Source organism: Dinoponera quadriceps, unplaced genomic scaffold (genome assembly GCF_001313825.1).
Source record: "Dinoponera quadriceps isolate SergipeBrazil2010 unplaced genomic scaffold, ASM131382v1 scaffold717, whole genome shotgun sequence".
Lineage (NCBI taxonomy): Eukaryota > Metazoa > Arthropoda > Insecta > Hymenoptera > Formicidae > Dinoponera > Dinoponera quadriceps.
This window is the reverse complement of record NW_014555639.1, coordinates 2,548,684-2,575,519: the sequence shown is the minus strand read 5'-3', so window position 1 is coordinate 2,575,519 and position 26,836 is coordinate 2,548,684. Positions and strand designations below refer to the sequence as shown.

The window sequence follows — 26,836 nt, the reverse complement described above, 5'->3', positions numbered from 1 at the left end:
TCGAATTTAAAGAGATAATACGAGCACCAGAATATTCTCTAAACGGCCACATTTCATATGTAGTGACTTCGTAATTATTAATGAAATGACCTAAAATAAAAAGACCAATGGGACGAGATGCAATTTCAGAGAAGCCTGTGCATACCGATGAATAATAAAGGCGTTTGAATGAGATGAAAATAACGTGCGAGTAATTACAGGGTGTGCGCAACGTGAAAAAAAATTTCAACCACCAGCTGAGAAGCAATTTGCTTGTCTCTCGAGAACAAGCGAACAGAACTCCGATGAAAAAATAGCGTTTGAGCGGCTCCGTACAACAAACTGGTGATTGCTTTTCTTTTCGTGTTCTTTCTTCATGCCTGCCAGATAAACGGTACATGCACTCCGGTTCCTCCGGTCTTTCCTTGTTCCTTTTTTCTCGAACCGCTATCTTCATTGAAAAGAAAAACGGGCAAATGCGTCACGATAAGATAAGCTCACGTACAATTGTGATCATCATAGATATATATGAAGTAAATATTAGACTTTACTTCACTAAATAAGAGTTCGTTCGATCAAGTTGCAATTTAATTTGTACGGTACATATGGTCGCAAACAAGCAAGAGGGGAGGATGAAGAGGGAGAATGGTAGTGAGAGAGAGAGAAAAATATAGGTACGGTCGGCTACTGCTGAGGGATTCGTAAATACTTGGGATTTATATATGCTCGTGAGGCTTCCACATCGGAAATATTTTAGTTGGTTTAGATTTTGGCGAGTGAAATGTGAAAGCACGAATATTAATGGGGACACTTGTGTGGGTAGCAGTTTCTCCGCAAAGTNTCCACGAGCGAACGCTAAGAGACTGAAAAGCAAACACTCTCCAGGACCTGCTTCTAACATGAATATATATATATATATATATATATATATATATATTCATGTTAGAAGCAGGTCCTGGAGAGTGTTTGCTTTTCAGTCTCTTAGCGTTCGCTCGTGGAACCGACGTTATTCGAGCATTTCGAGTGCCTTTAAAGTAACATTTTACCCGCAAGCTGGGATATTAATTAATTCGCCTTCCGACGGCGATACGAGGCAAGCAAGAAGACTCCCTCGGGAGTCTTAATATAAGACGGGAAATCCAAGTTTTAAGAACCGATCGTCTCGGTTGTGGAACGCGAATTTTACTATCGTTAAAAGGCACAAACTTTTTTTTACGATAAATAAGTCTTATCACGAAGACAGCTGTATATCACCTCAACGATCTTGTCGATTCACGCGAGAAGTCATTTCAATTTGCGATGACACAGTGCCACAAATACAATGAATAAATACATGAAGTTGGAGCTCGATGCATCGTCCGCTTCTGAAATTTTTTCTTCCAGCGACAGGCTCGCGTTGGTATTACACCCTTGTCTTCTTCCACGAGGACGGTACGACCATTTTATTTTCCCGACGGATCCTCCGTTTTCTCTTAATGAAAGTACACAGTGCATATAGCGCCGACACGCGTGTATGTCGAAGAAATCTTTCCTCGGTTCTTCCAGTTGTTAAGAGAGAGAGAGAGAGAGAGACTACATCCTACTCTTTTTAGCCTTTTTCGTATCGGATAACCTTAATACGTAACTATATGTGGCCGCGCTATACGGACGAACGGGTTAAAACGAATTCTCGCTTGTCTCGCGGGCGAATTCGAGGGTCATTCCAATTACGACAACGACGGCAACGAAGAAGTGCAGCCGCGCATTTCTTTAAACGATATTCTGGCCCTTCGTTGCGAAACTTCACGAGCGATCTGAGTTTGCCAGGCGATTGAGTCTATCTCGCTACGTTATAAATATTCAAGAAGAATTAAAAACATACACACAGACACGCACATACACTAGGCTTCCGTAATATTCAGTAGGCCAAAACTCACGAGTCTTTTTACCTATTCCCACGTGTCGTGTCTATGTATAATATAATGTAATGTGGTATATCAAGTTGCCAAGATGATAGATTAGTCGAATAATCAACAGTCATAATGTATACGTATATCCAAATACAACGCAAACGATTAGAGGATCTCGGCCTAATGTCGAGGCTTCGTTGAAATTTAGTGTATGTGTTCGCGTTCTACACATCACACATAGTGATTCCTGATTGTTCGCAAGCCGGGCGCTTTTCCTCCTTCTCGAACACTCTCAACCGATACACCGATGTCTTGTTTGGTCAATACAAACCTCGGAAGCAACCTGGAAGGACGATTTCCTTCCACGAGCGATCTTAGTCACATTCGCAACCTCTACAGCTTGCATTTTTATTATTTCACGTATATTCTGTACGCACTGAGAAACGCTATTCGAACATAGTCTAAGGAAAGGAGGGAGGAGAGGATAGATCTTTTCCACCATGTCTATGTATACACGATGTAAAAAGAGTTGCCCGTTTCTTTTCGATTTTTTTTTTTTATAAGCGAATATTTACATTTCCCCGAATTTGTACGAGTAACTTTTCCAAATAGATACGCGTTTTTCCAGCACCTAACGGCGATGAATATCCGTCGGCAGTCGGTTTTACGTGGTATTGATATTCGACTTTGCATATCGGCTATTTCGACATTGAATTTATACTTTTGGATGCGTATTGAATATTGAAGTTGCTTCCTATGAACTTTTCCTCGTCTTTCCGTTTGGATGCATGCGCTCGTGCGTGCCGTAACGTCATGCGTGCGTGCGTGTATATGAACGTGTATATGAATTACTCTCGAAAGAATTTGAGTTCCGAGTGCGTGTCTTTAGGGAAAGCGTATTTCATGGTAAATTTCATCGTAACGATGATTGCTACCGATTGCCTAACTACTTGAACCCATAAATTTTTCTATTTTCTACCGCTATCGTATGATCGTTTATCTTTAGAATTATCCGGCTGATACGTAACGCTCTTGTAGTCTCTCTCGCTCTACCTTCTCTTTCTTTTCCCCCTACCCTTCTCTCTCTTTCTCCCTCCTTCCCTCTCTCCCTCCTTCGTAGATTATTTAACGCTTCTTCTTACGAATTACCGAGATACATCGTCCAGAGGCGGTATCGACGTATACTTCGTATCTCGACTGCGAAGGTTAAATAATCCCCGATCGTTTGTCGACACGGTTAAACGTCTGACTGATAGAACAAAGAGCCAGAATACAAACGAATGACGATGGGAACGTAACAGGGATGAAAGAAAAGTATTATCGCTGGAGCGATAATATTGATTCCGCGTCTTACATTAGCCTGCAGGTCCAATTTCGTGGACGATTGCTTTAAGAAGATATTTGAAAGCACCCAGGAAGGATTCGCCGATACGCTGTCTCTGGAGCATCTCCACCTCTCTTCGATTAAATTGAGAGGAGAGAGCGCGAGAGAGGGTGCCAGAGAGGGATTGCGAGGAGGAGGAGATGGTAGAGGACAGAAGGGGTTGAAAGGGGTTCGTTCGAGTATGGGTGGATAATACGCGCGGGAGCACCTTCCCGAGGCTTTCCGGCATGGAGAGTTCAAAGACGAAGATCCCATCTGCGCGTCTGTTAAAAAACTCACACCGGACAAATCGGAGAAACTCGGGGGAAAAAAATTTCATTACTCGCGCTCTTCCACGTGCGATCAAGAGCGCGCTCGTAATGGACTTTTACGCCCGCTCAAAGTCACTGCTCGCTAATCATCGTCAAAATAGAGCTGAATCGATATAAGTCTAATGAGATTACGCGCGACAAATGTATATTAATAATCGGGAATACAAAAAATAGCGACTTCATGAAGCGAGGATGTGCCCGAGGTTTCGAATATTATTCCGCGCGAAGCAAAGGGAATATCGCTTTCAAGTGAAAATTTTGCAAAGCAAAGTGTGATATTTAATTATATAAGCATACAGATTTTTATTTTATATAGAAGGGAATTTTATGTTAAAAATTTCTATAAAATTTTATAGCGAGGAACAAGTACAAGATTATTACTATTAAATTTTTATTATATATTAGTATTATTGCATGTATACATTTTAATAAACGTTTAAGAAAATCAGTGTTTCAAGTCAGTGCACGACAGCATTCAAAGGGCAAGTTGAACAGCTACTTTAATCTGTTATATCTGCTGTATTTAAATTCTGAAGTCTACACGGAAAAAATTAGTCTTAAATCAAGATACATATTTTCATATATAAGCAAAAATATTGTAATATTCTTAAAAGATTTTTAGTTTTGAATTGAGTTCAAATAATACATGAAAGTATTAATAATATTTGTATTAATACAAATTCAATTAAATTAAAACTAAAAATCTAAGAAAGTTATAGTGTTTTTGCTTATGTACGATAATATCTATTCTTGATTTAAGGTTGATTTTTTCTGTGTACTATATTGAAAAATTTACTATCTTGAAATATATTGAAAAACTTACTATCTTCCTCAACAAGATAAATCCAACTGACAGTTTATTTCTGCATTACTAGAAAACATGAAACCATCATGGTTATATAATTGAAAAAAAATTTCTATGAAAAATACTGTAATATTCTTTGCGTCTGCAGAATTGGACATTTCGAAACATTCTAGCTATGTAATTATGACTTTAATCTCATGTGTAAAAAACGCTTCGAAGCTTATAAAGATGGCTACGTCCATAATCATATTTGGAACGTGGAGCGTTTTGAATTTTAGAAAAACGGATTCGCGCGTTTCCCTCGGAAGAGCGTTTCGCTGTCGTAACCGACCATCTAAACAATTCTTCGACGATTCGTGAACTACGAACGCGGGATTTTCAGCTGTCAGATCTTTCCCGAGAGTCATCGAGAAAGTACATCCGGCACAAGAGTGGAATTTGCGTATTTTCAACGCTGACGAAGCGTTACGGTGCAAAGGGCCCTGAAAACGCAGCAATCCGCGGTAGATCAGTAAAGGGTCTTCCTAATCACCATAGCCATCTAATCGTCAAACCATGAGGGTGAACGAGCCTGTCGAAGAGCCGGTCTCCTACTTACGGAAATTAAACGATCATTAAAAACTCGCGCAGACAAACGCACGATTCGATTTTCGTCCATTGAAACGTCAGTCTTTTAAATCTCTCTGACATAATGAAACGGTATTAAGTATCTTTACGAAAGCGTAATCGCGGCGATTGAACAATTAATCGGTGCTTCGTAACCTCTGATACGTGGATGATACAATGTTTTCCATTTTTTGCAAATATTTTGCGCATGCGGGTAGACGCATATGCATATACGTGCGCGAGCGTGTGTGTAATTTGAAACATAGTTTTGTATGTAAAAAAATAGTGTTACTTTGACACGACTACAATGATACGTTATCGGCGGACATTCTCTTTGTAAAAGCTTTTTATAAAGTTGAAACCGTCGAAAACCCGTTTCGCTCGTGTTTTGTGTTATATGAGAAACGACATAATAGATATACACCTATGTATTACATATAAACGTATATATACATACACGCACACATGGATGCGGACGTTCCGCACTCGCAGGATCGATTTGATGATTTTTGCTCTCATTCGGCGTGAGGCATTTCGCTACATATGCCGAGCGGTCGAACGCGATGACGCCATGTGTTTCCAGCTGGATTATCGAGGGGTTGGACCAGCGACTCGTAGAGGGTAGTTATATAGGGTGCGCGAAATGTTCTGGGTCTCTGGGCTTTCGTGACGGGACGACGAATGCAGAGGCAAACACAGTGGCGAACAATTGCTATGGACATTTCGAGGGGGTGAAACGCCACTGTCAGAATAATCGTGTAGTTACTGCTTCCTGCGTCCGATGATAGCGGCGCAAAATGCGTTTCAATAACGAGGAGGTCTGCAAAATAAGCGTTGAATTGATAGCGCGTTTTGATCTAAATAAAGCTTAATAGAACTTGATGGAACTTACTTTTTTCGCCGAGAATCATGGATTTTCAATCAAAAGATTTAAAAAAAATTCCCTTTTAGTTTGGTGTCGTTAGGACATATAAATTAAATCGTACGATGTTAAGATGGAAAATCTAGTGCAAACATGATACTGATGTGTCCAAGTAAGATAAAATATACATTTTTAATGTTAACGATTTCCGAAATCAATTTACACAAGATGTTTGTCCGAAACGAGTAGGTTAAATGTTATTAATGTGATATTTATCAATTATAATCGTTAGTGATTGTAATGTAATATCAATCATCGCATCCATTTGTAATGACGCCGGCTTATCGCGAATTTATCGTCTGTAACCATTGTTTAATTTTTAACAGCGAATATATACACATCAACACGCACGCGCGTGCGCATAGGTACGCGCATTTTTCCTGTCGATTTTCGTGGCTATAAATCATCTGGCGTGATTTATTCATTATAAACTCACGTCGATGTCAATCAATATTCGCGACGATGGAAGGTTTATCGCTACTCGAGTGCCGCTTATCGTAATTCACCAGCGAGAATAAACATCAGGGCTCGCGGGTATAAATCGCATCTCCGGAAGAAGATTGTTACAGCTAAAAAAAATCGATTTTGAATTCTCGCGCTCATATAAATGCTTTTCATCCGATTTATGACCTGGAAAAGTGCCATCGCTCTGACTTTTTTTTAACAAGTTATTAACTAGTTAACTGTGGCGATCTCTTTGCAAAGCGCCCACCAGTGTGTGTCGCGATAATCAAGCGAGTTAGCTCTTAGGAAGTTATAAATCCAACTCAAATTATTTATAATTTTCATTTGTTTGTTTTATTTCGTCTTGACTTCTAAACATTTTACCTATATTAAAATTTACGAATATAATTTAGTTTTTGCCAGAATTACAATTTAAATATCAAATTGTAACAAAATTTTACGCATGACGGATATAGTCGTCATGACACAAGATTCTGCCACATTTCCATGACGGATATAGTCGTCAAACACACTTAACTGGTTAAAGGACGCGACGTAATAGAAAAATAATATCAACGCGGTGACTGCGATATAATACAAGCGTTGTCGTGTAAGATAATAGAAAAAGAATTTGACTTGTGATAAGCAAAAATAAAAAAAAATTATTTCTCTCCTATAAAACTTTGTTATTCAAAAATTACAGTTATTTTTTGTTTTCGGATTACGAAATATATTTCACGGAGGGGAAACCGATCTGTATACATCACGCAACTTGTTTGTGAGCGCGATTCATATTTACGACGTTTTTTTTTTTCATCGACAGATTCTCGAGGTCGGAAAGGAATCGGGAGGAGGGACACCGCGCGGAGCAAATAAACAAATGAACTTACATAGTATGACAAATTCGACGTAAAATGCATGCAGGCTGATCATATATAGCCTATACAACACGGACGTTGTAAAGCGCGTTGTAATATTTGGATTATTTAACACGCGAACCAGGCCATGGTAGACCACGGGAGTAATTAATTATAGCCATCGCGTCGATGCTGCGTCGATAGCATTGCAGTTATGAAGTGCCTGTGTAATCTACGCTGGAAATTGAGCGACAGTCAGCGCGTGATAATCCTCATTACGCTTTCACGTACACGAAAGGACGGCGTTCGGCAAAAATTACATGTATATTAGCAGTCGTAAAATTGCACATATTTAGCGACAAATTTCGTTTCGGCTCGAAATATATGTATATACATTTTTTACATTTTTTTATATTATTCTCATAGCCAGGGTTTTATCTTCTTGCTGAATAGATAGCGTGCATAAATTGATCCGGAGCCAAATTGAATCGGAGTTGTCTCATATAATTTGGCCACGCACACGTATAAAATAATATTAATCGAATATCGCACAAATCAGGCACCCGTGCTCGCGTTTACGCAAATATTATTAAATAACACGAAATAAATGCGATATTTGCGTCAAGGCCGAACTGAGCGGATTAACGAACAATAGTTTAATACTTCCACGTTATTATGGCAATTCGTATAACGAGTATTACCGTATTAAAACGTAGCAGTCGACACAATTCTAATAACCGTGCGCTGGATTATTCACCTATCGAATAATTAACAAATCGTAATCGTATCGAATAATTGTTCTCGACAAGCGTGACTATAGTTGGCTGAGATACTTGGTTACAAAGTGCTCGCTGCAATATCGTGTGTATATATATATATATATATATATATATACCGGATGTTACGTATATCGATAATAACTAATCGGGCATCGAGCAAACGCCATTCGGTTCATTATCAAGCAAGTAAACGCCAGGGCAACGTTGTTTCGCATAGTTGTATCACGTTGTTGATTCAAATCGTACTCTCGGAGTTACAACGTACGTTACGATGTTTGTTACATGCGTTAGTTACGTTTACGTGCGGTGCGTTACGCCTCGTTACGTTACAAAGGCCGATCGGCGACATGAGAACACGAGTGCGACTACAATCGTTCTTTCGCGTTAAAGATAAACGCTGTAATTGTACGTGTATTAAAACAATCACGGCGAAATTGAACGCCTTCCATTACTTGGGCTTGGTTCACTTTAATCATAAAATGTTACGCCACCCTCGTTTTTCCTCGACTATCAAATTGTATGATACTGTATGGTCTAATTTTCCAGATCCGTCGTTGTAAAAAAAGATTAGTCGAAACACACTCGAATTGAACGAACCCAATTTCAGAGTCGTACGTAGCAAGCTAACTGCTTTGATTCTTCCGGAAAAATTTCTTTTGAACTTTTGTTTGTGTAAAGTAACTTTGCCAAATTTAATTCAACGAGGCGATCGTAAAGCTCAGCCGAGATTAGCCGAGTTATTAGGCGTATTTATCGTATCGATTTACTCGACTTTTCACCGGAGGTAGAATTACTTATATTGCGTAATTGAGTCAACTTTTGAAAGAACATCCGTATCATACATACAACTACGTTTTTCAGTTTCACTAATTTTTCATATTTTTTTTAACCACTTACTGTTGACTAAATTTTATAGTTCGAATTCCTACGTCCCTGTTGACCCGATTTGACTTTTATTCAATTCAACTCGCGATCGTCGTTTATGCAACCAAATTTGCTTAACCCTGAGAGACCCTTTTTATCAGATTGTTTTCGGTGTGGTTGCAGAAGTTACGGCAAGACGGTCTACTTGTTACGCTACTTATCACGGGAGGGTCGATAGAACTGCTGCAGGAATGTTTCTCGGTATTATCGCTAGGAATGTAAAGACAAAAATCAACGTTTCAACTTACGCGAAGATTCGAAATTCGGAGATGTCCGCGTACGATAGTCTCGTGTGCATGCGGTTACGTCGCGTCACAATTCGACGTTAAAAATCCGTGGGTGCTTTACAGTGTCGTTTATGACTCGCTGATATATATCGGCGTTATCTAATCAGCCGACTTCGCCAGTGTAAAGTGCGCAGGTCGACCCGGAATACGATTCCGTCATTCGGTTCATTGTGTTCTTATTATAAACTCCGTCCTTACAAATGTGACTACATGCGTGCGTGTAACAGACATACGCGCGGACACGTACGCACACATATCTCGTACATCCCACCGTAGGCTTAAAGGGGATACACTCTGGCTTTTGACGGTCGACCTTTTTGCCGTCGGCTTTCACCCTCGTCCTCTTTCCCCGCTTTACCCTCGACGTCCCCCACGTGCCGGAAACCAACCCCCTAGTAGGTGGGTGGGTGGGGTTCGATCGACGCGCTCGGGAAAACTCCTTTTCCCTTCCACGGGGAAAAAAGAACGACGCAAATGCGTGGAATTACCGCGCTGCGTTAAAGTATATTTTAATTGAACGATGCGATCGTGCGAGTGATTGAATTACTTTCTCTCCCTTCCTACTCTCTCTCTCTCTCTCTCTTTCTCGTACACACATACACTCTATCGATTCAGCGACATATCATCGGTCGACGGAAAAGTCGGCTACGAGACGCTATTAGTTATTGCATGCGACACCACGATATCCCGTAATCCTAGCATTACGCGGAGGAATATCGCGGAACGCTGCAGAGCGACCGTAAACCTGTTATCAATCGTATCCTCGGATCGGCGGCCGCGTCATGTTTTCATTGACATCCTCGGAGTAACTCCGTCGTTACTTCACCGTATGAGCCGGCGAAGTATCAAGGACAGTTTCGTTATTTAAGTCGGAAAAGCGAGAAGAGAGAGAAGAAAATTCTCCACGGAAGAATCCTCCTTGTGAGAGGTCATTATTTATTCGTAATTTTTTATATTAAATTCCTCGCTAACTGGAGACGTGAAATTAAAAGGCGAGGCGGAGCGCACCGGGAAATTAAATGAAGAATAAAGTTTTCTCAGTTTTTATGCATACTTTAAGCGTAGTTTCGCGGAAAGACCTTTGATTTGAAAAAGATATCGCACGTATAAATATGACACGCGAGTTGTACGAAGCGTGCGCGCTGTTCGTTACGATATCGCGATTCGATTTTATTACTTATTAATTACCATCGTCGCCGCGATACACTCGCGATCGGCAACAAGAGAAAGAGAGAGAAAGAGAGCGCGGACATTTATAACGCCGTGTCGCTCGTCTTTGGGATTTATCGTCATTCTTCGCGGTTGACGGTTCATTTGCATGATAAAGCGGGGGCCGCGTGCTGTAACACGGCGGAATGTATTGTAAAGCTTTTACGTCCGAGTGCAAACCCGAAGCGCGCGCACTCGCCCGCCCGTTGCGATGCCTTCCGATAATTGTTACGGCGCTTTTACATCCTCCTCTCTTCTCCTCGCTCGCTCTTGCCTCCCTCTCGCCTCCCTTCGCGTGCCATGCAACACGCGTCTGTTTCGGACTGGAACGTACGCTGAATTGTTCTTGAAAACTCGTATCCCTCGATCGAGCACGTACCCGCGACAAATTTCCGCTGCTACCACCGCCGCCATCGCGCATATTGCAATTCCTGCAGCGGATTACGCGCGAGCTTTTAATTATGCCTGTCCGCTAGTCTCGTACGATGATAGGTAAGCTTGACGACATTATTATCTACATGTGCATAGTAGGTTTAGAAATTGTTTCTCAAATAATACACATTTCATTTATCGGCATACTTATATTTGAAAAATGCTTTGGTTGTATCAATACTTGTTCAGTGCTTATAAGAAAAGACCTTAAAGTCAACATAAAAAAAAATGNATATATATATATATAGAAAACCCGCATACATATATATGTATGCGTGTTTTTTATTATATCTATATATAATTTATACAATAAATATACATTTAATTCTTTATTTTTAATATTAATACTTTATTATTGATGTAAACCAAGTATTTCGCAAATATAAAATAATATGTACATATCGCGACATATGGAAAAAAAAATATGAAGACGCGAGACATATTCTTCCCTCGGGAGGAAGCTGCGAAGGTGCACGAAGATCTTGCTGCTAAAAGTTATAACGGAAGTTACCGCTATTACGAAGGTCTTGTGGCTCTCTCGCGAATTGCGTAACTATTGCTCGACGCGCGCGCATAAGTTTCGCGCTGTGGCTTTTATCTCACTGCGCAGAGTGAAAACGGGTTTTCAGAATGCGTGTACGAATTTGTGTCAAGGTCCAACCGTTTTTCATCTGACCTAAAAACGCGACGCATCGAGGAGAAAACCGTTACACTGACTTTCGTCTCTCTCGCGATTATTAAAATTAAACAAATGTATTAAGAGCCCATTGGGTTTTTAATCAGATTTTCCGCGGAGACAGTGAGCAAAATTGCGGGATGCGATAAATCAAACGAGTTAAATCAAAATAGATGTAACAAAGAGCGGAAACGTAAGAACGGAGCGCCTCTCTCTCTCTCTCTCCCCCTCTCTCGTCGTGTGCCAACAGCGTGCGATGCTCGCCAACTTGCATTCAACCGCGAAACAACTTTTCAACCATGAAGCAGCTTTTTGAAGTTTGTTGTTGCTTGCAATCCTCCCCCAGCCACGCGGCATACCTAATCACAGTTATCGCGCTTTACGTTACATCCACTTCCTTCTGTTGAAAGCGGTGAAATTAATTGGATCGCGAGGTGCGGTTATTATTACACCGGAGCGCGCCGGATATCCAACAAAGGATTTTTACCGACAATGTTCTCCTCGTGAAACCCATGTTCGAGGTAAAACTTTATTTCGCCGTTATGACCGACGTTATATGTAATTTAATTAAATTTCTACGACATATACATGCACACATACAGGCACACGCACGTCGAATCCTGCTAGCGCGATAAGAATATAAAGAAATGCTAATAAAAACAAATATATCCTCATTAAATCATTCATCTCTTTTTCCGCGAAAGAAAAGAATATCCCGGGCTTTATAATTAATCGCTTGTCTTTCTCTTCCAATGTGCAAGAGAAGTAATAATAATAATAGACGTCAAAAATTCGCTGAGAAATAAAATACCGTTAATAACGTCCACCTAATTATCCTCTGCTCTTATGGACTTGATATATTTAACTGGATTTCATGGGCTTGACCGGCTAATGTGTAAGCGCATTGGAGACTCGGTCGTCTCTCTCTCTCTTCCCTCCCCTTCTCATAAAATTTAATATTTCTATAACGGTAAGAGCAACGAGTTCACCGGGTTATGTTTGCAAATTAGCTCATTTTCACGAAGTTACAGAAATGACTGATTATCGGTCTGTGAGATATCGCACGGTTTTTGCATAAAGAATTCTGTCCTGCGTCTCTTTATGCTTCTGCAAAGTAAATTTTTGCAAAGCAGTGATAGTTTCATGTTGTCCTTCTTCTTGAAGAAGTGTCGAAAAGTGATTACGAAACATCGAAAAGTCCATGTCGAACACGATACTAATTCAAAAAAGATGAAGCATGTCTACGCACCGTGAAAGCCAAAAATACCAGGATTTTACAATTATCTATAACTACGATAAGATTAATCTCGAGACTTTATTTGCGGATTTAATCGTACACAAACGTTATCATCATAAGATAGCAGCATAAATTATCTCAGATCTTTTTTATTGCAAAATCTTTCATTCGTAGCGGAGATACACGGACGGTTTGTACTAAATGCGCGAGAGGCCATTGAAACTGATTAAATATTTTTTTTTTTCGTATAAAGTGCCACCTGTTGCCACACAACAGCTGACGCGTCAACGATGAATTAACTTTGCAGTTATTTTAACAGCATTTCAGTTCCTGGAACTTTTTTATATATATAATTACTCGAACAATTATCGTAGTATTTTTATACATTTAATGCGCTAATATCACGTGATCATCTTCAAAACGTGTAACGAACATACATATATTCTCGTCTTCTCGTATTCTCGTATTATTTCCCTCTGGAAACGAAGAATTGAAATTTCTATTTTTCGCGACAGAAAGCTCTAAATTTCAAATACGATTTATCCGCAAATCATACCGGCCGAAATGTTCGAAGCAACAAATCTGGAGGTCGTAACGATCGACAAATCGCAGTGTACAGTTCTTAAAGCTCAGTTAAAGCTCGCGTAGTTAAAGCTCGCGACCTTTCGCGTGTTGCACGCGAAAGAAAGTCGCCGTATACATCGCGATATATCGCCTTGACAGACGAGATTAACGCGATAAAAAGTCGAAAAGAAGCAGAAGCAAAGAAAGACCGATGATGGCTCACTCGTGAATTCCGGACGACGGTGGCTGTCCGCGACGTTTGTCTCCGTGCAATTCGACAACGCCATTAGGGTAGACATTCCTGCGTCATCCAATTAAATTTTCACGTATATACGGGGTGAAGCAACAACTATTATTGAATATCTTTGAAAAATACAAATATCTTATTAACGACTAGATAAGGATGAAAAAAGTTCATTTACGGAAGAAGTTTGAAATTATGACTATTGGTGTCACTGCACGATTTCTGTTAGATAAATTTTTCTCCTACTCTCGTATTTCAAAAATATTCCAGCTGGTAATAGTTATTGCCTCATCCTTCACACACACACACACACACACACACACACGCACGCACGCACGCACGCACGCACGCACGCACGCACGCACGCACGCACGCACGCACGCACGCACGCACGCACGCACGCACGCACGCACGCACGCACGCACGCACGCACGCACGCACGCACGCACGCACGCACGCACGCACGCACGCACGCACGCACGCACGCACGCACGCACGCACGCACGCACGCACGCACGCACGCACGCACGCACGCACGCACGCACGCACGCACGCACGCACGCACGCACGCACGCACGCACGCACGCACGCACGCACGCACGCACGCACGCACGCACGCACGCACGCACGCACGCACGCACGCACGCACGCACGCACGCACGCACGCACGCACGCACGCACGCACGCACGCACGCACGCACGCACGCACGCACGCACGCACGCACGCACGCACGCACGCACGCACGCACGCACGCACGCACGCACGCACGCACGCACGCACGCACGCACGCACGCACGCACGCACGCACGCACGCACGCACGCACGCACGCACGCACGCACGCACGCACGCACGCACGCACGCACGCACGCACGCACGCACGCACGCACGCACGCACGCACGCACGCACGCACGCACGCACGCACGCACGCACGCACGCACGCACGCACGCACGCACGCACACATACACACATATGTCGTCTCCGTTATATCCTTTTATTTCTATTTTATCCGAGAAATTACGATACAGATCATCGGTAACCGCAACAATATCCGCAATGGGCATCCCCGCGAAATCCGAAAGCATTACCATCGATATTACCTTTTATTTTTCTAGGGATGAATAAAACGCGGATTTTCCGGATTACGCGGCTCAGCGTTTCGCACAATTGGGATTTATCTTTGTTGCTTTTTTTTTCTCACTCACTCACTCACTCTCTCTCTCTCTCTCTCNCCCCCCCCCCTTTCTCTTGATAACGGAGAAAAGGAGACGATGGGGTTGTGCCGGCGTGATCGGAGTTTTCGCGCTACTCTTTCAAGGAATTAGAAAGTTATGACGAATGGAGTCATTTTGCTACATTCTCGGGCCGTAGCTTAAATTCCAGGAAAATGTGCAGTCTTGTCAGCTCATGTTTTTCCCGAATACCCCGGAGGTGTACCTACTCACTCGAGAAAGCGTCCTCGACAAAGCGGTGTAGTACGTGTTGAGTGAGGCGTTTCGTCTTCGCTATTTTTTGCTGCCTTTGTTCTCACGGCGAATGTGTTATGGGATTAAGAGCCCCGTCCTTATTCCCTTGAAAATAGGCGGACGGTCTCTCCGCGCGACTACCTTCGCTTCGCCCAAAAAGAAAGGGACTAGGCGGTGGCACTGAAAGGTCGAAAGTTAAAAGGAGCAGAAAAAGGGAGAAAGAGTAAAACAATCTCGTGACGTACAGGTGGTTTCCGTTCTCCTCCGTGATGTCGATCGCATTCAACTGTGATGTCATGTCTATCGTTCAAAGAGACTCTCGGCCCGCCAAGGCCACCTTCGTTATACATAATATCGTGTTTTTTAAATAGTATATAAAATTCACTCTGACTGTGCCTGACAAATGTTAAGCCACTACGGACATCACACGGTGTGCGACACGCACCAGCTGGAATATAAAAGGGCAAAATATTAAAATAAAATATTATCCGAGCGAGTTTCATCCAAAATTGCAATTTTCCAATGCCTCGCGTGGGATATTTTCTTCATGCACATTCAACCTCCCGCAATTTTGCCAAGCACGACACAGTCGGTCGGCTTTTGAAATAATTCATCCGCCCGATGCTTAATGCTTTTTGTTGCTATAACACGTAAATTTACCGACATACATATTTTTACTCTATTATTTACATATATTCGAAAACGCGCGCCAGTATTATTACGGATATTAAAACTGGATCCAAACTGAATTACCGAGTGTGTATGGACGTGTGTATGTGCGTGTGAATGTCCTTGTGTTTGTAAATGCGCATGTGCGCACGAAGCAGATAGGTTCGGTCACTTTTATATCTGCGATATATGAAAAGGTCGTTAAACATTTTTGCGCACGAACGCGGCAGGTCTCGAAATAACGAACCGTCAGAGGAACCGAACATGTTGAAGGTGCGGCGCAGAGGGGAGCGAATATGGAAACGCGAGCGCAAAATAAGTGACACGTTAGCCTCTTTAGCGGGTGGCAAATGTATTTGCTCGCGCGCACATAACAGTCAACGGCGCCAATCGTCGTCGTCATCGAGTTTGGCGCGAATGCGGTCCATTCGTGTGCGCGGTCACGTGAAAATTTACGCGTAAAATACGAAACGCACTTTGCGGTGCACGTGCGAAGCACCACGCGCGGCTATCTTCGTGCGAATAGGCGAATTCGCAGCGCGGGGAGGAATCGTCTTCGCGACGGGAGCGGCCATGGGGTGCCTTACAGCGGCGGCGTGCTCCAAGATGATAGGCTGGCCTTAATTCATGCATCCCATGGAATTAACACGGACCGTACTTTAAACGGCGGATTCTGCAAGGAAGTATTCACGTGCGAATTGACGCGAATCTAAGCGCGAAATGCGTGATAACGCGCGATAGGTACAATTGTTAGACATTCGATTCGGACGAGGATAAATACGCGGCGGTTTTGCCGATTAGGCTGAACGTTGTTCTCATTAATTAGGCTACGCGCGTTGACCGCGTCTGAGAAGCCTCGCTCTCTAATTTTTCCATTTTTCTTCTTCGAATTGTAATTGACTTGACACTTGAACAAGCGCACAAAGAGGTACTTTACTTCGTAAGATATTTTAAGTTTCGTAAAACAAATTCGAGACATTTCGACGCGAGTGAACGATCAAGGAAACGATTTTGCTCGCGTACTTTACCCGGAAAATAATGGCCCCGTCACTTGGGCCAAAACTCCACACGCATGGTGTTACTATATATGTGTACCTGGAACCGTGTGATCGATAGACGCAACTCGTATGTTAGTTGCCCAGCTTCGTCGGGAAACGTTGAAGGGAGAATAATTGCCGCTCGTCACGAATAAGCAGAAACGACCAATAAGAAGCGGCGCCGATTATTAATCTTACGCTAGGCGAAACGCCGCGAACGGAGAGGAATGATAATGCGAAGGACGAAGGAGAGGACGAAGGATGAGTTTTTGCGATAGATCGCGATAAAATATTTTACAAAGGAATGATTTGTGAACGCGAGAATAAATTAAAGAGAGGAACAAGTTTTTGGTAGAAAAAATATACACAGCCCGAATCTCGCCGTTTTTGCGGATTCTCTTGACGTGCACGATACAATCATCCCATGTCTCTTGATATTCAGCGTGATTAAAGAGCGTAGAGCGAGAAACTTTATTTCTCATCGTAATACGACGGACAAACCGCTTTAGAGGCAATTGAAAGGGATCAAAGTTGACACGAAGGGGAGAATTTTCATTCGAACGCTAGAGAGAGGCAAAAGGAGAGAGAGAGAGAAAGAGCGCTTTTCTCGTCAGAGAAAATCGATCGCGTACCGAGACTAATGCGATGTCATTCAAATATCGCACGATCCCTGAACAAATTTATATCTCACCTCGCTGATTGCTGAATTCTCTCTCTGTCTCTCTCTTTTTCTGTTTTTTGTTCGTTTGCTGAATTATTTGTGAATCACAAAAAATGATTCGAAAGGAGCAATTCGCAATATTGTGAGAAGATTTGTATCATCTTTTTTTTTTGTTGTATTTCAAGATATAACATTAATATTGAGCTTTGTATGTTCCTATAAATTTAAATGGAAATGAACTCGTCCAGGCAGTCGAACAATACATTATAAATTATCGATCATAAATTAACATCAATTTTAATCGTGAGTTTAAATTTACAGTCCTGGCTTATTATTTCTAATTTATTTATTCCTAGCTATCAATATTAATTAGCCTTGTATGTAAAACCATATAAAATCAATCGTATATTTCAGGTTTACACTTCAATTTAAAAGTTTAATTTTCCCCTCTTCCCTCCCGAGTTCAATCACTCTTTCTGTCATAGCTTTATGATACGTGGTAAAATTGAAAAATCGGACGGCCACGGCAACTACAGTTACATATTTAAGAAAAATATTAAAGAAAAAAGAGAGAAATAAATACGATACTAAATTTATGTTTGCGGTTTTTCGACATCTCTCCCGGAGGTGCCATGTGAGGTTATGGTGTGTGACTGCCCGTATATATGTGGTGGATAATATTTTTCTCGTTCTGAGTGAGCGAAGTACTTTGTAAGACGCGGATCCGATAGCCTCGTTCCTTTACGCGAGGGGGAACAACGAGAACGCAAGCAAGAGAGAGAGAGAGAAAAAGGCCTCTGTTATTCTTTCGGAATAAAAGACTAAGTTTCTAGGCGAAAGAATCGATCTGGCTCGCGCACGGTATGCTGTTGAGATTCGAGTTGGGCGGACCGTTCTGGAAATAAAGTATCATCTGCGCCACAGTGCCACTTCTGCTCTTCTCTTGGCCGATATTTAATCGGGCTTTCATGTCGACCAGACGAATTTGCCTACAACTGCTGGACGAACTATACCTCGACGTTTCTATAAAGGACGCGGTTGCACTGTCGCGTAAAGAAATCGAAGATCTCGCGAGCGTTTCGTGTATATTTCGGGATACACAATATTTTAAATAACGCAAGCAGGACGAGGCCGAACAAATGTACTATCTCTTTTATACCATGACATAATTCGAGCTCATTTTACGGTGCTCGTATTCACGTAGGATCACAAGTTCCGAAGCCGGTAGTTGGGAAGGAGCGCTTCACGGGCGTAATCCTCTTTATCTTCCGGCACCATGATGGTATCGGTATGAGAAAGAGGTAGGTAGAAAGAGAAAGAGGGAGAGGGGAGGAGGGACGCTAGCGTCATCGCGTCATCGCGCTAATTGGCTGTCAGTATGGGCAGAAAGGAATTTCGAAGCTCAAAGCTTTGGACATATACAACCGCGGAATTCCACGCGAATAATTCACCAGCGGCCAACCGGTCCATTTTTGTTGAGAGCGAGAGAGAGAAAGAGAGGTCGGATAAAAACGTTCATCCAATAAACGCCATGGAGCTTACGGTTGCCGCTTGTGCGTTTTGTTCCAGCGATTTGAAAAATACCGATCAAGGATTTTGTATTCATCACGATGCTTTTTCTCCACTTTTCTCTTTCCTTTTCTATTTTTCTTTCTTTTTTTATTACTCTGTTCACAGAAATAATGTTTATTGGTTTGTTCGCAGCTCGTTGTTGTACGTCGTTCGATCCTTGTGATAATGTTGAACGTTTGCGGCTCAACGAATTGCGGTATCTGCTCACACGTTGCACGACGAATAACGATCATTATTTCGGTCCCGCGCGAAAATATAGCGGGAAGGAACCCCCATGGAGAATCGGAAAATAATCAAAGTGGGAAGGCATATCGGAAAAGGAACGTAATCAATGAATATTTCGAATGGATTCACCGAATACCGCGCATACTACTGGTCTCGCTGCGAATCGATTTTTTTCCTTTCCCTTGCTGAACGTCATACTTGACTTGGCAGTTTTCCAAAGAGTGCGTGGCTGGTACATTGCTCTCGTGCCATTCTTCGTGCGCGATCGTTTTTCAAAACGAGACATGGGAAAAAATGCCCCTCGATCTCTCAAACATTATTTCCTTCTTTTATTGTCTTCTCCTTTCTCCTCTCCTCTTTTTCTTTATTTTTGTTATTATATCTTGTTATTTATATATAGGATGGTCTTAGGACCTAACATGCGTATTTTTTTCTTCTGTTAAGTTTCAGTCTATCTGTGTCTGCTTCTCTATCTTTTTTATACTTTCTATATTTTTTTAAGCGAAACCTCTCTCTCTCTCTCTCTCTCTCTCTCCCACCCTCCCTCTCCCTCTCCCTCTCTTCCTTTTCCTCTCTCACATACATACACGCTCTGTTTTCTCTTGTTTTTAAATATAGAATTAAACGCGAAATGCCGCGGTGTCGAAACAAAAATCGCTGTGACGCAACGAGAATATAACACTGCAATTTCAATTTTATCATCCTCAAGTGTGTCGTGGTTGATATCAAGTTGCGACAACTCTCCTATTGTGAAAGCGTTTAAACTCTTGTTTACGGATTTACCGTGGAGATGGTAAAAATCCTACCGGCCACGATTTTCTCACCGAACACCGACGTCATCTCGAAATAGATAAGATATAAGTGGAATAGATAAGATATAAAGTATCTCATGTTCGGTCTTTGAATAGATAAGATATAAAGTATCTCATGTTCGGTCTTTGTTCGCGACATTATTTTCAAACGTATCGTAACTCGCGCCGAACTTCTATTCTGCTCCTGAATAATCGCGATATATCGTTGTGAGAATATAACATTGTAATGCTCTTCAATAATACAATTAGTACTCGTAGCGTTTTAACGATTCTCGATATTCTATGAGTATTTCAGTTGAAATTCTGCAAGCAGTAGCATCTTCGATTATCGGGAACGAGGGTAGCGATCCGCGTTCAACTAATTTATTACGATCACTGGGTACAGCTTCATTATCGAGAACTAGCTGACAGTGTGTCACATTTACACCCGAGGCACGATTATTTTATCGAATTATCTCCCGTGCATGATCAATTGACACCTCGGTTGCCTCGCTCGGAAATTTATTACGCAGCTCTATGCACGCAGAAAAAAAGATTAACAGAAGGAGCCAAGATGTAGCCTTGGCAGCTAAAATGTTTCTTTGAAATAAGAGGACAGTTATTATTCTTGATATCGAAGTTCGACTTTATCAGCTGTTTGAACTTGGACGCTATAGAGATAAATATTCACTACTAAAAACAAAATAGTGGTGTTTTAACACATTGACAGCCGGCCCCGCGTTTTCGCGGGGCCGGCTGTCAATGTGTTAACATGTTCGTTACCAATGTAATATATGTGCGATAGTGATTATTTTTCTCTCTGTATCTACATAAACAAATTAAGTCTATTTTACATAATTACATAAAACAAATACAATATGGTCTGTGGGGGGAGAATACCTTAAAACGTGGCAGCGAACATGTTGATGCATGCATACACGGAAAGAAAGGCTGTTGCAAAATTGGTCAACAATTATAATTGAAGTAAATATTTTTGACTCAATGGTATTATTTTTTGAAATTATTATAATATATTATACATTATTTCAATAATTCGAATATTAGTTCGACGCAACATCGTGTTTCGCTTCTTTTTATTTTCACGTCCAGTTGATATCGGAAAGTCTTCTACAATGACGTATGGTTTTTGTTCGTGAACAACGGAATGTAGCGGCGACACGCGCGCGTTTCCTCAATGACAAAGATATCAATTCTCCAAATATAATTAACTGTATCTCTCAAAGTAGTCCCGTGTCTTATTAATAATTGAACGTATCGATTGCCGACCGGCCGGTCGGCTCTGTGCGGTTGGATGCTGCGAAATTAGAAAACCGATACGACCTGCATTTTATGTTGTAGCGAGCGCGCGCGTACGTTTTGTTTTTATTTCCAATAAAGGGCGTTTCTTCGTCTCATTCCTCTTTAAGCTGAAATTATTCTGTCCACATGGAAATAAAATGCCGGGAGTTTCAGAGTGGAATTACGGGTTGTGTCGCGGACTACAGAGGGGAAATGATAAATTCTAATATTTCGTAAATGCCAGAGCGAGTTTGCGAGCAACAAAATTTACCATGACATTAAATTTACGTGAGATATTTCTTTAATTTGCTGTATCGAAAATGTACAAACTGATTCGGAGAACAAATGTAAAGAATTTCGATAGATTGTTTGGGGAATTAATATTTACGTAGTTACAGAAGTGTTTTAAAATTACATTTTTCATGCGAAATGACTCTTGAGAAATCAAAACAGGAAAACGTGAGATATTATTCATTCATACAGTTCAGTCTCATAATAAGTACTCAAAATGTGCTATTTCCAAATCCTGTATCTACAGTGATATTGAGGATACGACCTATGTTCATTTTTTTTACTTAAAATGCTCTTCCCAAATAATCTGTCAAAGTTTATTATACTCGTTCTCTCTGAGTCATCCTGTATAATATAATTCAGTTATAAACATATAATCGGAAACATAACAGTGAATCTTAATATATTCTCAGGGAAGTGATCGTTGAATGACGGAAGCAGTATAATTGGATTCTGATGCGATTCTCCCTCCTGCTCCTCTCTGATTTCTACTATATATTGAACGATGTACGTATTCATTTCATATTAAATGACACACTGGATACATAGCTAATTAATAATCACTTCCAATTATACGGAGCAACATTTTCATTGGTTCTGGTCAATTTTCTCCAAAGCCCCCATACGTGGCATGTTTATTTCGTCCAACTTTCGCATCAACCGTAATTTTTATTCGGAAATCTGTCTGCTGTACATTTAGTCATTTGTGATACTTGTGAACAATATCGCTTACTTAATTCAAAATTGAGCCGAATATGTTGCGACGGAGTGTATAATCGGCCGATCTCGTCTCGTACGAACCCGTATCGCCGGAACCGTTGTTCGAAGTTGATTAATTTTTGCAATTTCCCGAAGTGTATATGCAATTCGAGAAGATTTGGTCGAGCGCCAAGATACACGTAAAATAAATTTGCGCGATAATACGATGAAAAGATAGAGCGTCACTATAGGTTAAAGGTTAAAACTGTCAATAAATAGTAGTACCTTCCAATTACGCTTCTTCAATTAATCTGCAATACAATTTTTCTCTCGGCGGAAATTTACATTTAAATAACGTCAGAATTATCAGGAACCGACTCTTAAAGCGTATCGACCAAATTCTCCTGGGCTGAACATTCCGCTGTCGGACGATCGCAAGTATCGTTACCGTGTACGCTTGTTTTTCAATATCCCGTGAGATGACACTTTGCAGAAAAACGGAGCTGTTATTGCAGCGTCTGTCCATCTCAAAATTCGGAAAAGGAAATTACGAGAGACAAAGAGAGAGAGAGAGAGAGAGAGAGGGAAAAAAGGAATATTAAAGAAGTCTCTCCGTCGTCTGCGAGATTTGTTACGTGAGAACGTAAAACCATTTTCGTCGGAAAGAAAACGAAATCGGGGGAGGAAACGAGGTCCTCTCTTTGAGAAGAGGGACGGAAGAGGGGGGAAGTTCACGAGGCGCAACACGAAAGTTGCAAATGGGTAAAGTTACGCGGAGGCGAACATTGCGGGGAGACTTTCGTGTAAGTAACCGGGCTTGCGAGTTGTGCTTCGGAATAAAGCTCCGGGTCTAACGATCGACCGGCGTGCGTGCTCGGAAAAGAAACGGTGAATCCCGTCGCGCTTGTGCCTGCTAATTTCTATCGCCATTTGGAATTACGTTTGGCGTTACTCGTCCGCGGGTTCCGCGTGGAAAGACGCTTCATATCGTAGCTCTTCCGTCGGTAACGAGCTAGATTTCGGAGAAGAGGAGATATTGACCTCTCGATTTACGTTAATTTAGTCTGGCAATATTGCAAGTAGAGTTTTTCAGATTGATCCATTTGAATCTCATATCGAAGTAGGTAAAAGACGAAGCAGTTGAGCTCGAAAGTTACAGATATACGGTTGGGAAATAATCTTTAGTAATAATTGTTGCAATTGCCGAATTGAAAGGAGCCGATCGTGTGGAAATACAAAGATGGGAGGAGTGTCTTTTATTGTACTTGCCAAGATTGGGTTGATCGATAAAGGGATTTTTACGAAAAATTCCAAACTTATATACTTTTATAGTTAAACATAACTTTATTCAATGATATATTAATTGATTTTTTGATGACGGAAAGTCATTGAAAAAAACGAAAATAAAAATAAACTTATACCTAACTATAAAAATATCGACTTTAATTTTTTCGTAAAAATTTCAATAAACTAATCGAATTTATCGACTCAATAGTTTATTAAACATATTTGTATTGTATTTTATTAAACATATTTGTGTGTTGTATTCAAGACTGTGATAGAGTTTAATTTCAAGAGACAAGAATGTAACTCACCCTGTAGATCCCCAAATTAGAAAAAGAGAAGCTTATGATATTAATATCGAATATATCAAGACAATTGGCATTCACAGATATGACACTGAGTGAAGCGTCCATAAATTTTTCTCCATGCCGCCACGTACGACAACGAAAGTCGACATGAGATGAAGAAACATTGAAAGTATATTTGACAATGCGGACATTCCACCCGCGCGATATCGCGCGAACGAATGGAATTCTCGAAGAATTCCGCGTTGCCTCAATGTCGACCTCAAAAGTTATTACGCGGTGGATCCGTTTGACCTAGATTCGTAATTCGTCACAAAAGTTGATCGAAACATCGGGCTAATCCTAGTAACGGTAGATACGCCGGAGATCGTTTGGCGGATAAATCGATTTGATAAACGCGGCAAAATTAAGCTCGGTCGCTCACACACATACATCTCTCTCTCTCTCTCTCTCTCTCTCTCTCTCTCTCTCTCTCTCTCTCTCTTTTTCTTTCTTTCTCGATACTTTTGGACATTTTCGTCGTATGATAACATTGAGCGGATTGCGAGCAAAACTTACACATCGCGCAAACGCAATAGAGCGGATTAAACTAAAATGTCGGCAAAGAGTCTGTGAAAAAGAATCGAATAAAGTCGAAATGAAATTGGAGCTAAATAAAAATGTCTCGCGTATTCGAAAAGTTGTAACATTACGAATCAGAGAGAGAGAGAGAGAGAGACGCTGAAAAAGTTAAGAAAAAAAATGCCAACATTGCAATAACAATCAGAATGAAAGCTCGAGATATTCCGTAAATGAAACACGAATACTTCAAACTTTACATAAAACACGGGCTAATTAAATGACACGTATTTGCTATTGTTTCTCTGAATCTACGATGTACCATGTGTTTATTCGATTAGCTCCGCGCTCGAATTTTAGCGGAGCACTCGATCGTATTTGCATCAGACGAGAAAACCGAAAATCATTGGGAGAACGAGACCGTGACATTTCGCACCGATTGTGCCGAATAACACAGCGCAAACACACACACACACACACACCGCGCGTCATAGCGTCGACCGAACAGAATACATAGGAGGAAGAATATTGTAGGAAATTGCCTTAGGAGAACTTATTGACTCGTATTTCATAATAAAAGCCAACATTACAATTGATTTGTAACGTGACCGTTGTTATATCGCGATATGCGCATAGGTCAGGGAGAGGCACTGGCCATGTTCACGGTAATGATCCTGCACGCTTGCGGTCTTTAAAAATTTACGAAAACTTGTTGCACGTACGAGAAAGAGAGAGAGAGAAAATTTCCTTGCTTATTCTCTTAAAGGCAATATAAACCGCGACAAGCGGACTATTCATAAAGGAATATTGAAAAAAACTTGTGACATTTGTAACTATAATCGTGTGAATGAAAGAATTATAATCAAAAGAACCAATTTTTCTACTAAGCGTTACTATAGTATCAGTGATAATAACTTCACATGTCTATACTACTGCTACTATTTTTGGATTAAAAACAAAAGGAGATGTATATTTGAAGTTGAAAATGACTAAATTTTTAATGGAATTTCAGGAACCCCCCGACGTGGGTGTCCCGACGACCTTTGAAAACTCACGAAAACGTGTAACTCCATTTTGAGATTTACCTTTTCAAACGTTATTTATATCACACGGAAAAAACCGTTCACGTGAGAGAAATATGAAATTGCGGCAATATTATTATTTTCCGGTGCGCGAAATTTTATTCGCAGGACCCCGAAAAAGACCACCGTAAAGAGTGCACAGTTTAATTTTCGGGGGCTTTTGGAAGTTTTTGGGAGCCTGTATCACGCAAATACGTCCAAGTATGGACGGGCGAGCTTTGTAATTTGTCGCAACAGGGACGCACTTTTTCGCAGTGGAATTTTTTCCACCGGGCTCCGGTATTCGAGGTTGTAGTTGGGCGGGCGGTGACGGTCGGATGAAAAGAGAGGGCCGCCTTCGTGGCGTGCACTGTTTATCCTACGTCGAGATTTTTCGCTGATCGCGCAAAGGCGCACTCCGCCGCGCGGGCGCATCGGAGAATCTCTCTCGCGCTATATACCGCTCGCGGCATTTCGGATGCACGTACATCAGGCGCATTCGTGGGAAATTTGTGGGCGACGTGTCGAGTACGTTCCTGGATATACGTCGTTGGGAATACCGTCGGCGGTATTCCTGCGAAACGTCGCGACGTCTCTCAGTACGAGGACAACGTCTTTCTCTCTCCCTCTCTCTCTCTCTCTAATAGTTGCAGCAATTTTGTACCGATTTCGTATTGTATTCACGACCGTATTCTCAACATTAAATGTTTATCGTTGTTCTTTTGGTTCACTTATACAGTATGTCAGTAATCGCGACTGTATATAGATTCGATGATCGTACCGTGATGAGATCGTACGAAGGTGATTTATTTTTGGAACTGATATTGTCGTGGACACATTAGCGCGCAGTGCAAATGTCGCAGTAGTTGTAATCGATTAGAGACTCGAAGCATTAAAATTCCACCTCAACTTGTAATTTCCTGACGCGAGTAAAGAAAGAGACTTGTAGTGGAAAATCACTCTTTACTTTTGAATAGTTTCTAATGCCATTATTGTCTTGTTTGTTGCAGTTGCAGTCGATTTCATCGACGCACGGTGGCCCGTTTACGACCTCGAGGGGACAAGAATATTTTTTAAAGGTACGTTCATCGAGCACATAATCATATATTCTAGCATGATCGAGCAGGTATATATTCAGAAAAATCAAGTGATGGGAATCAAGCCTCAGATTTACGTAAATTTCATCGTGCAAATGCGTCCAAGTCAAATTGAATAAAGATCGAGTTTAATCGGCAATTCGACGTAGGAATTTGAATTGTAAAAGTCAGTCAAGAATAAAAAGTTCACGAAATTAAAACGTAATTGTGCGTATGATAAACACACAGAGAATATTATTCCTTTTTTCATATATATATATATTTTTTTTTT

At 41.3% G+C, this 26,836-nt stretch overlaps 1 protein-coding gene across 3 annotated transcripts in view; it reads left to right on the top strand.

Moving 5' to 3' along the window:
- Window positions 1-26,836, top strand: part of LOC106745001 (serine-rich adhesin for platelets-like) — a 63,456-nt gene that overhangs the window by 13,739 nt on the left and 22,881 nt on the right. For 2 of the 3 annotated variants that reach the window (XM_014620198.1, XM_014620200.1), the window contains exon 2: window positions 26,479-26,547. In XM_014620198.1, coding sequence (XP_014475684.1) covers window positions 26,479-26,547 — 69 coding nt within the window. Of the gene's footprint in view, window positions 1-21,974; window positions 22,069-26,478; window positions 26,548-26,836 lie in introns of all 3 variants that reach the window. The other variant, XM_014620199.1, reaches the window with a different exon arrangement.